Source organism: Pimephales promelas, chromosome 1, assembly GCF_988280905.1.
Source record: "Pimephales promelas chromosome 1, fPimPro1.hap1.1, whole genome shotgun sequence".
Classification (NCBI taxonomy): Eukaryota; Metazoa; Chordata; class Actinopteri; order Cypriniformes; family Leuciscidae; genus Pimephales; species Pimephales promelas.
The window spans coordinates 47,436,435-47,453,416 of record NC_142769.1 but is presented as its reverse complement, the minus strand read 5'-3'; the positions used below and the strand labels follow the sequence as shown (position 1 = coordinate 47,453,416).

Here is a 16,982-nt window from a genome sequence, read left to right as displayed (position 1 = left end):
AAAATCCCGGATGTTCTTGACACGCCCATTTTACCAAGGATGCATCGGTTAGTAACTTGTGTGAACAACTTAACGGCAGAAACATCCCAGAATCCAATTCGGCATTTGAGGTAGGACAATACAGTAATTAATTTTTCTACAATTACATATGCTATTTCATCACTAAATTAACTTTTGATGTGAGAAATTAACTGTGTGGATTTCAAAGATTGGCAATTTTATGTAAATGTATGGTGAATCAAAAATGTGCTCAAACGTTGTTAAGTTAGCTAGCGAGCCAACCTTTGCTCACAGACTCGTTTTACCCCACAGTCAAGAGACCATTGCAGCCTGGCTGTTATCGTCAATAATTCTCGTTATGTTTGGGTACTGCAGACAGTGTCTGTGTGGGGATATTATTGCGCAATACGCTGATTTCACGCAACCGCCATTTTGAAATCGAAAGCAAGGCTCCGGTAGGAAGAGACCCGAAGTACAGATAGACAACAATGCCTTGGACAACCAACCTGAAGCTGCTGCCACGATTTACACTATGGGATATTAAAGGGGTGGGTGATTGCGATTTCACTTTTTTCATTTTAAATAGTCTGTAATGCTGCCGTTGGTGCATGAACAGTATCTGGAAAGTTGCAGCGCTGAAAGTTCAATGTAAGCAGAGATATCGTCTTTTAAAAATCAGGAAGTTTATTGTGTTTATTATTGGGACTACAGCTGGGTTTTAGACGTCACTAACCCATTCATTTACATCAACCCCTCCCTCCAGAAAATGCAAAAAAGTCCATGGCCATATTTCTGCTCTCGTCGAGTGTGTTATGTTCACCAGCTGTCAGGTCTTCTGTGTTCGGGCTTCCCACGGACGTTGTGTTTCGTCAACAATGCATTTGATTATGTTCCTGAAAATGACGATCGTAATCTAGCTCTTTGTGCTGCGCATTTTACGGAAGAGAGCTTCCAGAATCTCCACGAGTTCAACGCCGGATTAAACAAGAAACTTTTACTAAAACATTAAGCAGATCCAACTTTAAAACCAGAGGCAGCTGTTTTTGGGCCATAACCTGTAAGTAGGCTAAGACTTCATCATTTTGCATATATAATTTCAGACATAGCCTTGTGTTTTATTTTTTACACGCTTTATAGCCACTAGGCTAATAGTTATGCTATTCCGTGTCTACGACAAATGCGTACAAACATTTTGGACCTGAATATTGTATATGTACTAATGTTGTATATATATCTACTTTATGACGTTATTTTCGATTTGATCAAGAACGTAAACCAATGCCAACGCTGTTTGTGTATATCACTAGTCAGTTCGATGCTATTTTGTGTAAGACAAACGTGTATAAAGTTAAAAAATGTAGGCAAATTACCGTTCAGAGCCGTGTGTGGTGAGGTTCTGCTTGACTCTCTTCATCGCCGCTTTCTGCGTCTGATTCTGGCTCACACTGATACTGCAGTATCGACACCATTATTTACATTTGACATGAACACACATGCAACTCTCACCCGTAAAGGTAATGGGCGTTAAGTATTCGGACAACATGCACTACTCAGTTTAGCCAATCACAACACACCGGCCCAAACCAATCTTAGCCCACTGTGAGTGGTTTCATAGACTCAAGAAGTCAACCAGTCGTTCAAATGACAGAGGAGGAAGCGGCTTACAATAAAGGTGAAGTTTATGAAAAAACAGGAATACATGTTATATTGCACCCCATAAACACAATCATGCAAAGAAAAAAGCAGTAAACCACCCCTTTAAAGTGTCATTTGGGACTAGATCTACTAAACAGGGCAAAGCATGAGAGCTCAATTCCTCAAAAGGGCGACGACGACGTGCACATTAAAGAACACAGACACAGCAAATCATTTCCACAATGACCAACACAATCTACATGCTTTTTTGTTTTTGGTGTTAAATAATGCCGCAAATACCAGTTAGTTGACTAGCGCAAACCGTAGTACATCACCTTGAATGATTCATTTAAACACTCTCCTCCCATCTTACATCGTTCAGGCTTGTAATGTAACTTCTTTAACAGTTTTACAGGTCTTTTGGATTTGAGATTGGCCAGAGATTGCATTCCTGATGCCTTCTCAGTTCCCAGAACCTCGTATCTTCAACCTGATTTACAGGTAAAATAAGTTAGATGCTCTTAAAAAAAAACATGGCCATGAAAACAAAGAAACACCTTGTGTGCCTCTGTCACCTCAAATTCACACGTTTACTCTTGCAAAATCTGACTGCGCTTCACCTCGACTAGGTCAGGTTTATCTTGGATGTTTTAAAAGCAGAAACCGTGCCGCAAGCCAAATGTGAATTTTGTGCGAGGAGCGAACCCAAACAGATTTTTTTTTTTTAAACCGAGTAGACAAGGGGGAAGGAATGGGGCTAGAGATCAGCGGGGAATAAGCACATGTTTTTCCTCAGAAGGTTTTCAACTATTTGCTGCAGATTCCGATACAGGAAGTGAGAGTCTAGAAGCAAGTGGAAATGAGAAGGTTTGCAGGGGTCCGCAAGAGGGTTCAGGAAATAGGAAAGAGGAAGCCGATTGCGTTATTAGGAAAGTGCATTTCGGACGGCGGTTGTAAGTTCAATTTCAGATTTAATTAACAGCATTGACAAGATTTACAAAAGGCTTCAGGAGCGGTAGGTCAGGTAGACATTGACAGATTCGAGTCAACAGTGGTTTCATACATTTCTAAAATGAGTGAGATTAAATGACATTACGATGAAAATTTGACCTTTTTAAAAAAGAACATGAAATTGCACATTATATAAAAACCAAAGGCATACTGTCCTAAGCCGTCCAAGCTGTACACACAATCCACTTTCTGTAACACAAGACCTTTTTCTTGATAAATATTACTATATATTTCATATGTCACAGTGACTGTGTATTTGGATAGAAAAGGGAGTGTGGCTTGTTGATAAAAAATCTTTGATTATTCAATGCATATTTAGTCACTGCCTTAGAGTTTTTCTTAATGACCAACCAAAACCTTTATTTATTTGAACCCATCCAGTGGTTCAGGAACTAGGGCGACTCTGTTTTGGTCCAGCCAAGTAACCAGTGGTGAAACCTCTCATGCTTGCAGTGGCCTGCGACACTGCTGGAAATTCATAGTCCTTCTGTTCAAACTGGTTATGCCAGTATATAAGCCAACCACGCTGCTGGAGCAATGTCTCTGGTATGCTGTAATTAAATGCTATATTTATATAGTAGAAATTGTGTTGGTTTGCGTTTAATAAGGCATTTGCAGCCAAACCAACAGAGTACCAAGTGATTCTCCATAAATTGGTCCAACAAGGCAAGTTGTGCAGTCATTAACATCCCGATGACATCGTAATGGAAGGGCACTTGCGTTCATAAGGGGGTCATCTGTGACCGTGGACAGCTGGTTATAGAAACGTTCCTCGCCGAGTCAAAATTTCCTCTGTTAAGGCAACGCCAGGTTGAAAGAGACAGGTTTAGGTTAGGTACTTTTGGGCCATTGATGTGTGGAAAACTATAAAAGTCCACACAGTTGAGGTGTCTGGAAAACCGTCTGAGCCTCTAGTTGACTTTGAAGAGGCCGAAGTAGTGTTTGCCCGACGTCTGCAGACTGAAGTGGCCTCCGGTGACGGCCTTGAGCTCGGCGCCCTTGTTGAGGCGTAGGAGGCCGGAGACCTGGCACGGCTTGAGGAAGTGGAACCTGTGGGAGCCCGAGGCTGGTGTGGTCCCGTACCCCTCGATGCACTGGAGCGTAGGGCCTTTCGGGACCGACACCTCCAGCTTCACGTACTGACTCTTGTTCTCGTTGAAGTGAACCTGGGGGTGGAGATGCAGATGGTGCCAAACGGCGGGAGAAAGAGGACAAGTGAAGAAGGAATGTTATGAGGGAGTTAACAGGGAGCGAAAGAAATAAAGTTATGATTAAACCAGAAGCCTTTTGATTTGATTTGACAAGAACCACACAAAGTTGAATTGGAAATTCATTCCACATTCTGGGAAAGTAAGTTTTATTTTTGCAGACATGCATTTGTGTGTGTGTCTATCTGTCTGTCTATCTATCTATCTATCTATCTATCTATCTATCTATCTATCTATCTATCTATCTATCTATCTATCTATCTATCTATCTATCTATCTATCTATCACACTATCTATCTCTCTGTCTGTCTGTTTGACTGACTGTCTATCTATCTGTCTGTCTGTCTATCTATATGTCTGTCTATCTATCTATCTATCTATCTATCTATCTATCTATCTATCTATCTATATATCTATCTATCTGTCTATCTATCTATCTATCTATCTATCCATCCATCCATCCATCCATCTATCTATCTATCTATCCATCCATCCATCCATCTAACTGTCTGTCTGTCTGTCTGTCTATCTATCTGTCTGTCTGTCTGTCTGTCTGTCTGTCTGCCTGTCTGTCTGTCTGTCTGTCTGTCTGTCTGTATGTATGTCTGTCTGTGTGTCTCACTGTCTGTCTGTCTATCTATATGTCTGTCTGTCTATCTATCTATATGTCTGTCTGACTGTCTATCTGTCTATCTATATGTCTGTCTGTCTGTCTATCTATATGTCTGTCTTCTATCTATCTGTCTGTCTGTCTGTCTGTCTGTCTGTCTGACTATCTGTCTGTCTGTCTGTCTGACTATCTATCTGTATGTCTGTCTATCTCTCTATCACACTATCTATCTCTCTATCTGTCTGTTTGACTGACTGTCTATATATCTGTCTGTCTGTCTGTCTATATGTCTGTCTATCTATCTATCTATCTGTCTGTCTGTCTGCCTGTCTGTCTCCCTGTCTGCCTGTCTGTCTGTCTGTCTGTCTGTCTGACTATCTATCTGTATGTCTGTCTATCTATCTCTCTATCTGTCTGTTTGTTTGACTGACTGTCTATCTATCTGTCTGTCTATCTATCTGTCTGTCTGTCTGTCTGTCTATCTATATGTCTGTCTGTCTATCTATCTGTCTGCCTGTCTGTCTGTATGTATGTATGTATGTATGTCTGTCTGTGTGTCTCACTGTCTGTCTGTCTGTCTGTCTATCTATATGTCTGTCTGTCTGTCTATCTATCTATCTGTCTGTCTGTCTGTCTGTCTGCCTGTCTGTCTGTCTGTCTGTCTGACTATCTATCTGTATGTCTGTCTATCTATCTCTCTATCTGTCTGTTTGACTGACTGTCTATCTATCTGTCTGTCTGCCTATCTATATGTCTGTCTGTCTATCTATCTATCTATCTATCTATCTATCTATCTATCTATCTATCTATCTATCTATCTGTCTGTCTGTCTGTCTGCCTGTCTGTCTATCTATATGTCTGTCTGACTGTCTATCTGTCTATCTATATGTCTGTCTGTCTATCTATATGTCTGTCTTCTATCTATCTGTCTGTCTGTCTGTCTGTCTGCCTGTCTGTCTGATTTTCTTTGAGTCACTTGAAAGAATTAAAGCAGTTTCATGTCTGTCCTTGAATTGTTAAACTAGTTGAGGTTAATATGGGATTTAGATGCAAATAAGTAATGCGATACTTTTTAGAGAGAGTAATCAGTACAGTTATCTAATTACACTTTTGAAGATGAAATTAGTAGCTTGTAATTCATTACTCACACAACACTGTATATACACACACTATGTCTCTTAACATGTGCTACCATTGCAGGATATCAGCAGAAACGGGTCCTGTGTGAGTGTGACTCACCTGACAGTACAAGAAGTAGACGCCGCTGCGCTCCACTTTGAAGGTGCCGGTCTCTGGATTATAATGCACTGCTCTGCTCATATTCAGCTGCTCTTCAGTCCATCCTTTAATGACTCCCTCATGCCCCACTACGACACACACATTATTAGAGAATATTCCACAGGACACACACAGGTGAAAAACATCATGCAAAAGTTCATTTATATTCAGTAATTCAACTTAAAAGGTGAAACTAATATATTATATAGACTCATTACATCCAAAGTGAGATATTTCAAACCTTTATTTGTTATAATTTCGATGGTTATGGTTTACAGCTATGAAAACCTTTTCACAATATTCTAATTTTGAATATGGGGTTTACATAAACTAAGCCATAATCATCAAAATTATTACAAAAATGGGCTTGAAATATCTCACTTTTCATGTAATGAGTCTATATGATATATTAGTTTCACATTTTAAGTGGAATTACTGAAATAAATGAACTTTCACCTGTACTGTCAGAGAATATTCCACAACACTCTAAACAATGCTGGGTTGTTTGAACCCAAATTTGGGTCAAATATGGACAAACCCAAATATTGGGTTAAAAATGATAAAAACTCAACTTTCACTTTTTTAACCCAACATTTGGGTTTGTCCATATTTGACCCAAATTTGGGATGAAACAACCCAGCATTTTTTAGAGTGATGGCGCATATATATATATATATAACTCACCTTTTTCGAAGGAATTGTTGGTTACTGTAGAAAAATGAGATGTATATTAGGTTGTGGGGTGGGAAAAAAGCATTTAGGCGTTTCATTGATGCATGAAATGATTTGCTACTTTTTTCTCTGAGCAAGACACTTAACCTCTGACATATATAGCAATTGTAGGCTAAAAGCTTCAGCTAAAAGAATAAATGTAAATGTACTTACTCTCAAAATGAGAGGCCGCTTTCCGTCCGTTTCCTTTCCTCCCTCCCGCTTGCAAGATAAAGACAAAAGAGAGGCATGTTTTGGAAAAAGAGACCAAACTCTCTGGGATGCAAATAAGAGTCATCCATGTGGAGCTCCTGCAACTTCCAGCATTAAACAGCTGTGCAGATGCAAACATCATGGATTAATCTAGAGTAATTTATACACCAGCTGAAGTCCTGATTGTCAAAGCAGATGGTGAAATATTTCCTTTCAGCTCTCTTCTACACTTCTCCTAGCCTTTGTTTTCAGGAACAGGCACCATGCACAGGGTTTTTCTACTTTCACCCCACCAGCTGGTTCCAGTCAACAACGAGGCAAAACTAAAAATTATACACTGCAAGAAAAATTAACAGTTGGCTCTTTCTTAACCTTTCTCATGCAGAAAGTAATCCTCCTCTGAAATGAGCTAGATTAACAGCTATGGCTACCGTTCAACTAAATGCAGTTATTCAAACAAACCACCTAGAGAAATGCGTTTTTTTTTTTTTTTTTTTTGTCCATCTCCAGAGATTTGGGAAATCTCTCCTCGGGGAAGCTGCCTGAACTCCCGGTAGTCCGTCACAATATGCATTGACTGATCACCTACGTCTCAGACTTCAAAAGGAGCTGCGCAGAAACGGTTAAAGCGACTGTTATTTCTGGCTTACCGCTTCAACTTGAAGCCGTGATTGTCCCTAAGGGGCACTATTCTGGGCTAGGAAAACAACATATTTTGAGGAATGATTGTGGATAAGCATTTTGGCTCTGAAATCTGTCAGGTGTCAGCTGAAGACTTGCGGCTGTTCTGAAGCTCCATCTGTTCAACGCTAATGTCTATTGTGTTGATCTTTTTGGCCCGAGCTGCTCACTTTCTGTTGTTTTTACCCCGTTGGCACTGTTATGTACTCAGCCTTGAGATGTCTTATCGCATAATTGCAACAGAACTAAAGCAAGTCTATTGCTAATTAAAGCTATTTCTGGCTTCAGTGCAAGGGTCACTTGTTTTAGACGGTTGCTAAAACCAATATGCCCTTGCGGTTCTTGTGCCAGTTGGGTTTTGCTGGGTGCGTGTCCATTCAGCTCAAACCTGTAATTTCTGCTGTCATTCAGCCTTCTGCCTACTGTTTCCTGTTGCAGCTTTTGGAAACATATGCCCAATGGTTTACCCAAGGTGGCTTGGTGTCCAAAACGGTTTGGCTTCTGCATATACTCATCCTTCTGCAGCTGGAAACACTGCAAGTGATCCAAGGTTTTCTGACAAGACCTGCAATTTGTTACAACTGCGTGTTTGTACATCTTTATGATGGTTTTATTCAAATTCCTTCAAATTGTAATCTGTGATTGCTATAATGCAGGCGATAATGCGCGCTTGACACACGCGAGAGAGACCGAGTGTGTCCGAGAACGCGCTCGACTGCGCGAGAGAGACAGAGTGTGTCCGAGAACGCGCTCGACTGCGCGAGAGAGCCCGAGTGTGTCCGAGAACGCGCTCGACTGCGCGAGAGAGACAGAGTGTGTCCGAGAACGCGCTCGACTGCGCGAGAGAGACAGAGTGTGTCCGAGAACGCGCTCGACTGCGCGAGAGAGACAGAGTGTGTCCGAGAACGCGCTCGACCGCGCGAGAGAGACCGAGTGTGTCCGAGAGCATGCTCGACTGCGCGAGAGAGACCGAGTGTGTGCAATATTAAATTTTAAAAGTTCTAAACAAACCTAAAATTATCTTTTATTGTTCTACTATAGTAATGATAATATTCAAAATAATATATAGAATTTTATAGGTGTCTCTCACATTGTCCCACAGCAACATTACAATAGTGTAGATTAGTGTACAATGAGAGAGGCCGAGTGTGTCCGAGAACGTGCTCGACCGCGCGAGAGACCGAGTGTGTCCGAGAACGCGCTCGACCGAGTGTGTCCGAGAGCATGCTCGACCGCGCGCGCGCGCGACCGAGTGTTTCCGAGAACGCGTTCAACCGCGCACGAGAGACCGAGTGTGTCCGAGAACGTGCTCGAGAGACCGAGTGTGTCCTAAAACGCGCTCGACCGCGCGAGAGAGACCGAGTGTGTCCTAAAACGCGCTCGACCGCGCGAGAGAGACCGAGTGTGTCCGAGAACGCGTTCAACCGCGCACGAGAGACCGAGTGTGTCCGAGAACGTGCTCGAGAGACCGAGTGTGTCCTAAAACGCGCTCGACCGCGCGAGAGAGACCGAGTGTGTCCGAGAACGCGCTCGACCGCGCGAGAGAGACCGAGTGTGTCCGAGAACGCGCTCGACCACGCCCGAGAGACCGAGTGTGTCCGAGAACGCACTCGACTGCGCGAGAGAGACTGAGTGTGTCCGAGAACGCGCTCGACCGCGTGCGAGAGACCGAGTGTTTCCGAGAACGCGTTCAACCGCGCACGAGAGACCGAGTGTGTCCGAGAACGCGCGCGACCGCGCGAGAGAGACCGAGTGTGTCCGAGAACGTGCTCGAGAGACCGAGTGTGTCCTAAAACGCGCTCGACCGCGCGAGAGAGACCGAGTGTGTCCGAGAACGCGCTCGACCGCGCCCGAGAGACCGAGTGTGTCCGAGAACGCACTCGACTGCGCGAGAGAGACCGAGTGTGTCCGAGAACGCGCTCGACCGCGCCCGAGAGACCGAGTGTGTCCGAGAACGCACTCGACTGCGCGAGAGAGACCGAGTGTGTCCGAGAACGCGCTCGACTGCGCGAGAGAGACCAAGTGTGTCCGAGAGCGCGCTCGACTGCGTGAGAGAGACCGAGTGTGTCCGAGAACGCGCGAGAGAGGCCGAGTGTGTCCGAGAACGCGCTCGACTGCGCGAGAGAGAGGCCGAGTGTGTCCGAGAGCGCGCTCGACTGCGTGAGAGAGACCGAGTGTGTCCGAGAACGCGCGAGAGAGGCCGAGTGTGTCCGAGAACGCGCTCGACTGCGCGAGAGAGAGGCCGAGTGTGTCCGAGAGCGCGCTGGACTGCGAAAGAGACCGAGTGTGTCCGAGAACGCGCTCGACCGCGCGCGAGAGAGGCCGAGTGTGTCCGAAAACGCGCGAGAGAGGCCGAGTGCGTCCGAAAACGCGCGAGAGAGGCCGAGTGTGTCCGAGAGCATGCTCGACTGCGCGAGAGAGGCCGAGTGTGTCCGAGAGCGCGCTGGACTGCGAAAGAGACCGAGTGTGTCCGAGAGCACGCTCGACCGCACGAGAGAGACCAAGTGTGTCCGAGAACGCGCTCGGCCGCGCGAGAGAGGCCGAGTGTGTCCGAGAACGCGCGAGAGAGGCCGAGTGTGTCCGAGAGCATGCTTGACTGCGCGAGAGAGGCCGAGTGTGTCCGAGAGCATGCTTGACTGCGCGAGAGAGACCGAGTGTGTCCGAGAGCGCGCTCGACTGCGAAAGAGACCGAGTGTGTCCGAGAGCACGCTCGACCGCACGAGAGAGACCAAGTGTGTCCGAGAACGCGCGAGAGAGGCCGAGTGTGTCCGAGAACGCGCGAGAGAGGCCGAGTGTGTCCGAGAGCATGCTCGACTGCGCGAGAGAGGCCGAGTGTGTCCAAGAGCATGCTCGACTGCGCGAGAGAGGCCGAGTGTGTCCGAGAGCGCGCTGGACTGCGAAAGAGACCGAGTGTGTCCGAGAGCACGCTCGACCGCACGAGAGAGACCAAGTGTGTCCGAGAACGCGCTCGGCCGCGTGAGAGAGGCCGAGTGTGTCCGAGAACGCGCGAGAGAGGCCGAGTGTGTCCGAGAGCATGCTTGACTGCGCGAGAGAGGCCGAGTGTGTCCGAGAGCATGCTTGACTGCGCGAGAGAGACCGAGTGTGTCCGAGAGCGCGCTGGACTGCGAAAGAGACCGAGTGTGTCCGAGAGCACGCTCGACCGCGCGAGAGAGGCCGAGTGTGTCCGAGAACGCGCGAGAGAGGCCGAGTGTGTCCGAGAACGCGCGAGAGAGACCGAGTGTGTCCGAGAGCATGCTCGACCGCGCGAGAGAGACTGAGTGTGTCCGAGAGCGCGCTGGACTGCGAGAGAGACCGAGTGTGTGCAATATTAAATTTTAAAAGTTCTAAACAAACCTAAAATTATCTTTTATTGTTCTACTATAGTAATGATAATAGTTAAAATAATATATTGAATTTTATAGGTGTCTCTCACATTTTCCCACAGCAGCATTACGATTAGTGTACAATGTTTTATAACAATAATTTATTCATGTCCATTTATTAATTTAACAACTTTAATATTGCGCGCATCCAAGTTATTTGACATAGGCCTATTTTAACTTTTTATTTTTTTAAAGTAACGCAATAGTTACTTTCCCTTGTAATTAGTTACTTTTGTTACTAACTCAGTTACTATTTGTGAGAAGTAACTAGTAACTATAACTAATCCTTTTTTTAAGTAACATGCCTAACACTGTTCATAACTACTGATCATTTTTTCAGTCTTTACTAGTCAAGTGCTTTGAATGGATTTCAATAACATTATGACGCATGATGTCCTTCGGTACCATCTCTGCGGAACCTCCGACTCTCCAGAATATCGCGTTTTTCCAGGATGAGTTGGAAGATGGCCTTGCGCTGCATATTCACCTGCAAGAGAGAGAAAAAACAAGAGGGAGAAGAAGACAGAATCACTTTTTTAAATGCTTTTGCAGACAGATATGGGAGACAGACGACACCAGTGTGACTGGAACATAATATGTGTGTCAAGTTCGAGCAGGCCACTGGGGAGAAAAACACTGCTGGCTTCTATTAACTGGCGTTTTACAGGTAACCCGTGCAGTAGTCAGAGCTTTTGAAATAATCCAACTCAAGCTGAAGGCGTTCCTGAGCGAGACACAAACAAACAGTCACCAGAAGCCTGGCAAACACTGAAGCTCCAGTTTTTAATAGGTCAACCACTTCCCCTAAATGATAACCGGTAACAACACCTTTTTCTTCTTCTCTTAATGCAATAATTCCGGGAATGTTTCTCTGTTAAAAGGAAACGTTAAATTAAGTGGAAAAGAAAAAGCTGACAAACAATGTGACTAGCACGTGAAAGCTTCGTCAGCACTTTAACAAATGTCTGGCAACAGGAACTGCAGTTGTGCCTAGAAGTGAAGTGAGTACCTGTCCATCGGGACTTTCAGTCTACTCACCATAGAGAGTTCGGGAGTGCACACTAACTGCACTCCGCCTCAGGGGACAAAGTTAGGGTAATATGCAGAGCCGTAAACATGCCGATGCTTTTTGTCCTTTTTAGGGGTGAAATATTTAGGGGGAATGCAGTAATTAAATTAACATGCACAATAGCTCTAGCGAATTGCTCACCCACAGGGAAAAACGATGTATTGTTGCCAGATATTGATTACAAAACAGATGAACGCAGCCGAAGCCAAACCGTGCACTCTAAAAAAAACCGTTGGGTTCTTTTTTTCTACTCAAATGCTGGGTTGAGCCTGTTGGGTTACTTTTTCCATAGTTGGGTAGTTTTTTTGGTACCTATCCGTTGGGTTAGTTATAGAAGCTTGTTTCCGCCACAGAATAAAACATTTTAAAAGATAATTGTGACTTTTTATCTCACAATTGAGAGTTTAGATCTCGCAATTCTGACTTCATTTCTCAAAATTGCGAGATAAAAAAAGGCAAAATTGCATTTTATAAAGTCGCAATTGCATGCTATAAAGTCAGAATTGCAAGAATAAGAATGACTTCTGACTTTTTTTCTTGTAATTGCAAGTTCATATTTTGACATTCAGACTTTATAGCACGCAATTTATATTTCGCAATTCTGACATCTTTTCTCAGAATTGTGAGATATAAACACGCAACAGCTCTCTCCTTGTCAGGATAGAGCAGTTCTTAATGCTACCGAATTTGTGGTGCATTTTATCGGTAAATTGGTTTTGTATACATTTTACTTCTGTAGAATATTTACTATGCTGTAAATCATTTTATGCAACGCAACATGGATGAGATGTCAATTAGTCAGTCAGCATCGTCTCACATGATGGAAACACCTTTTTCCTTAAATAAATAGATAAACTGATTTGTATTTGCCATAATATTGAATCTAATTCATTTGAATGTTAAAATATATTCTCATAACTCTGTAATGTTTGTTTATGTGCAGATTATAAATATCTTTCGGCTCACTTGGCAATACACCGCTCCCCTTACGACAGAAATATATGTGGAAAAATTGTTTTTCAAATGCAAGTTATTAAATATTTAAATTTTAAAAAGCAATTTTATTTAACTGTAGAATTAAGTTGTTATGCACTTTTTGACACATGTACTGGTGAACATGTTCTTGCATATTAATAAATGTTCACCTTTTGATTATTAATGTTCCTGTTGTTTCTCAAGTAATTCTGTGTGATTTAAATTTTCAACGTATTTAGGGTTCACTTTAAGCTATAGTAACTTTAATCAATAGTTGAGTTCAATAAAATAACACAGTATGTTGGGTCATTTACCCCAACCGTCTGGGGTCGTCCAATTTTGACCCAGCGCTGGGTTGCCAAACAGAGTGGGTTGCCAAATTGTTTTTTTCTAACCCAGGATTTTTTTTTTTTTTTTTTTCAAACAAAATAATTTCCGAAAACTCACAGAAACTTCCTGCATTTTTAACACGCAAACAGAAAGTATAGCCATCATATTTTCTGGCAACATTGTTTGAAAACCTTCCAAAAAGTTAGATATTGTCAGTGCTAGGCTACTAGCTACATTTTACGTCTCTAAACCATCTTTGAATTAGTGATGTTTTGTTCGTGAAAGCTATGTTTTGAACAAATCGCTCTTGAACCCGTTTGGGGAAAAAACTCGCCGCTCGCCAAACACTAAAATTTTGCATTTCATTCATTATTTCGTCGTTGTTTTTACATGTGCGTCACACGAACAAACAATTTATTTAAGTGAGCCTAAAGTATACCAAAACTCAAACCGTTTGATGATTAATTTACCACAAATTAATTCAATGACTGCTAGTCTAAGACCAAGTGTTTTTGATTCACTAAAAAGAATCGGACTTCAGGAGTTCTTCGTTCGCCATGGTCACGCGCTATAGGACTAATTTGATTCCTTAAAAGGAACCGGTTCATAAGAGTCATTCGTTCTGGAATCGAACACTGGTCGAGCTCAGTGGCGGTGCTGAATAGTTGCGCAGAAACCCTCTCGGAACATTTTAGAAGTGTTTCGTCCACATCGGCAGGAGAACTCATGAAAAAGCTCATCGTTATCTGAGGGTATGCTGCTAAGGATTTAAATGGTAGCCTAGCTTACAAGTCGCAAAATCATTTAACCATAATTACACAAATGCATTTACGAGACACGCTTCAAAACGCGCTCGTGCCAAGCAGTCTAAGATTTCCAGTAAATTGCCCTAAACATGGAGAAAAATTGGCAACAAAACCATCACACTTGGCAGCAACTTTAGAAACTAAATAGGCCATAACTCACAGCACCCCGCGCGCAAAGTCTGGAAGGGTCATAAAACGCGTCCCGCAGACCCCCAGCGGTGCCGCAGCTGTATGTTTGGATAATCAAGTGCCTCGAAATTATATGCTTGCATTCCTTATAATATAGTCTACCTCCCCCATAAAAGAGCTTGCGAACAGCTTTCATGGTCAGGACCACAATAGCGTGATTGCAAATCACTGCATGGTTAGTGTGAACTGCTTGACAAATGTGCTTGAGCATGCATCTGTCATGCACTTTAAAGACAAAAAAGAAAGCACGCGAGCCATTGCATTTACCTGCTCTAAGCGCTCCTGCAGAGTTTGGAAAGACCTCGACAAGTCCCGCGTTTGTCGCAATGTCCACACTGTGAATATGGCACTGCACACGGCCAGTGACAGCGCGAGCGCGGCCATGAGCGCCCAAACCAAGCGCAGTGTGCGGATCCGTCTCCTCTGGAAAATTCGCTGCATTGTTGCGCACACGGGTCGTTTACCGTTCTGAAGCTTCCACGTCAATCATTCTGTCCATATTCCACGAGAACATCTCTGGAGCCTCTCGGGGGTTTGGATCTCGTGCGCGAGAGCTTCTTCAACTTCGATGCTGCGCGCGGTCAACGCGAACCCTGTTGCAAACGTTGCAAGATTGACCCCAGCAAACCAGTCGCCGCTGGCACACGGAGAACTGTCTGCGTTTATTGCATAAACTGCAGCTGGCCCAAATGGCATAGCAATATTCCTTTCATTCTTGTGCAGAGGGGTGACAGCAGCACAGCAATACTGTGGGATTTGGATTTGATTCGCATCATCCTGAGACCTGATTCTTTGGCATGACTTCCTCGTGTTCTCTTTGAGAAATAGATCAGGGTCTAGTCCACAAGAGGTGTCATTTCAAAGCACTTATGCGTCCATGTGCTCAAGTGTGCACTGCAGGGAAGTGAGTCCTGCACAGCAGTGGAAAACAGATTTCCTTCCCCCCTCGTGCGCTGCCAAGTATTCTTATTCTGTAGTGAAATACTATTTAGCTCTGTCCTGCCTCAAATCAACAAGTGCGTTTTTCCGCGAGTCTTTTTTCTAGGGGGCTGGTTGTTCTCGAAGGTTTTACAGAGTGTGGCCATGGACCAATTTAGTAAAGAGTGCTGATTTAATTGTCACCACAATCTGTACTAGGGACACTGTAGTATTCTGACCGGTAATGAGAAAAAAATCAATAAAAGGTAAACTTAAAGGCAGAGTAGGCGATTTTTTTCAGGAGACATTTTTTGTTGTTGATGCTGGTTGAAAGTCTCTTCACAATCTGATAGCAATCACTTTGTTAAGTGGTCTAAATGTATTGGAAAGCAACACATTAATTTTTTTAACACGTTTTGCACACTGTAAAATGCACAAATCAGAAAGTTTTACAGACTTCGCTCAAATTTACAGTAAAAACAAACAAATGCATTTCATCATCTGATATACTGTTATCTTACCAACATTTTGAAGTACTAGATTTTGGTTTTTACCGTTGTAATAAACCAACAACCACCAATCTCAATCTCATAGCTCATCAAATGCAGCTTTTCCATAATCTGAGAAAGTTAAAACTAATGTAAAGAAGCTGCACAGTGTCATTCACACAAACACTAAAAACCATCTTTTTTCGCTAAATTATACACTCTAAAAATGCTGGGTTGTTTTAACTCTTTAACTCATTATTGGCCAAGCTTGATTAATTCAGGTGTGTCTGATTATTGTTGCCGTGACTACTGAGGTCAGGCACACCTGAACTAATCAATTTGTCCAATAATGGCAGACAGGAAACAAAGGAGCTGGCTTAAGTTCAGGAAGTAGTCCAGCTGTGCATAAAGCCAATTGTTCTGTCATTTGTTTTAACATTGAAATAGTATTTTAATTCCTCAGAGAAGTGCTCTTGAAAAGTCCTATATGTGGTTTATCGTTAATCACTTCTCCGGGTGAACACTTGATGTCGCTGTTGGTTAAGGTGTGGAAACTGCAACATCACGGCGTTTGAGCAGATTACGAGTGATGATGAACTGCAGGCCAAATGAAATGTGAATCCTCTCAGCTACAATTAATTAAAACTAAAAGAGAGCTTTAACTTATTAACTCTAACTCTTAGCAGCTTATTTTTTGATTAGTCCTGCAAAGTTTTCTTCAACACTCACTATTTTCAAGGCTTAAAGGGATAGTTCACCCAAAAATAAAAACTTAAACTTTTGGGTAAACTAACCTTTTAAGGCCCATTCATAACAAGAGCGACAACGATAATTATTTCAGCGTCGAAAACGCAGTTTTGAGGTTTACTCGAGCTCTGAAAGAAGGATGAACTCTGATTGGCTATCAGTTCATCAGCTGGTAAAAATCGTTCTGAAAGTGATTCCAATCATTCCTCTGTCTTATCTTTATTGCTGGTGTGAACTCTATTCTTTTATGTTCATAACGATTTTTAGAACTATAACTTTATTAATTGAGTTATCGTTTTTGGTGTGAACTGGCCTTTAACCAAGTTAAAACCCATGCAGCAAAAAATAAAAAATAACAGCACAAATGTACTTTTATTGATTACCAAAAGAATATAATCCACAGTACATTGGATACAGCAGCTATAGTTTATTTATGTGCTATTAAAGGATTAGTTCACTTTTCAAAAAACTTTTGCTGATAATTTACTCACCCCCATGTCATCCAAGATGTCCTTGTCTTTCTTTCTTCAGTCGAAAAGAAATTAAGGTTTTTAATGAAAACGTTCCAGGATTTTTCTCCATATAATGGACTTCAGTGGGAACCAAACGGTTCAAGTACCAAAAGAAACTTTCAGTACAAACTGCAAACTTGTTCAAAGGGCTTTAAACGATTCCAGACGATAAATAAGGGTCTTATATCAAGCGAAATGATCGCTCATTTTAAAAAAAA

The 16,982-nt window shown here is 42.9% G+C and overlaps 1 protein-coding gene across 1 annotated transcript; it reads right to left on the bottom strand.

The window, feature by feature from the left end:
- Positions 1-3,499: 3,499 nt before the first annotated feature.
- On the bottom strand, positions 3,500-15,038 carry tnfsf12 (TNF superfamily member 12). The gene is made up of 6 exons (XM_039659363.2): positions 14,367-15,038; positions 11,136-11,217; positions 6,628-6,675; positions 6,427-6,450; positions 5,704-5,831; positions 3,500-3,812 (listed from the first exon to the last, which is right to left on the bottom strand). The coding sequence occupies exons 1-6, from the start codon at positions 14,538-14,540 to the stop codon at positions 3,558-3,560; spliced, it is 711 nt and encodes a 236-aa protein (XP_039515297.2). The 5' UTR covers positions 14,541-15,038; the 3' UTR covers positions 3,500-3,557.
- Positions 15,039-16,982: the final 1,944 nt, after the last annotated feature.

Bases quoted from the DNA above. Each gene is read 5' to 3' on its own strand.
- tnfsf12 (XM_039659363.2), bottom strand. From the start codon at position 14,540: ATGCAGCGAATTTTCCAGAGGAGACGGATCCGCACACTGCGCTTGGTT. The intron at 11,218-14,366 runs GTAAATGCAATG...TCTCTCTTGCAG, and splicing joins TGCAGGAGCGCTTAGAGCAG to GTGAATATGCAGCGCAAGGC. The intron at 6,451-6,627 runs GTAAGTACATTT...ATTTTTCTACAG, and splicing joins AGCGGCCTCTCATTTTGAGA to TAACCAACAATTCCTTCGAA.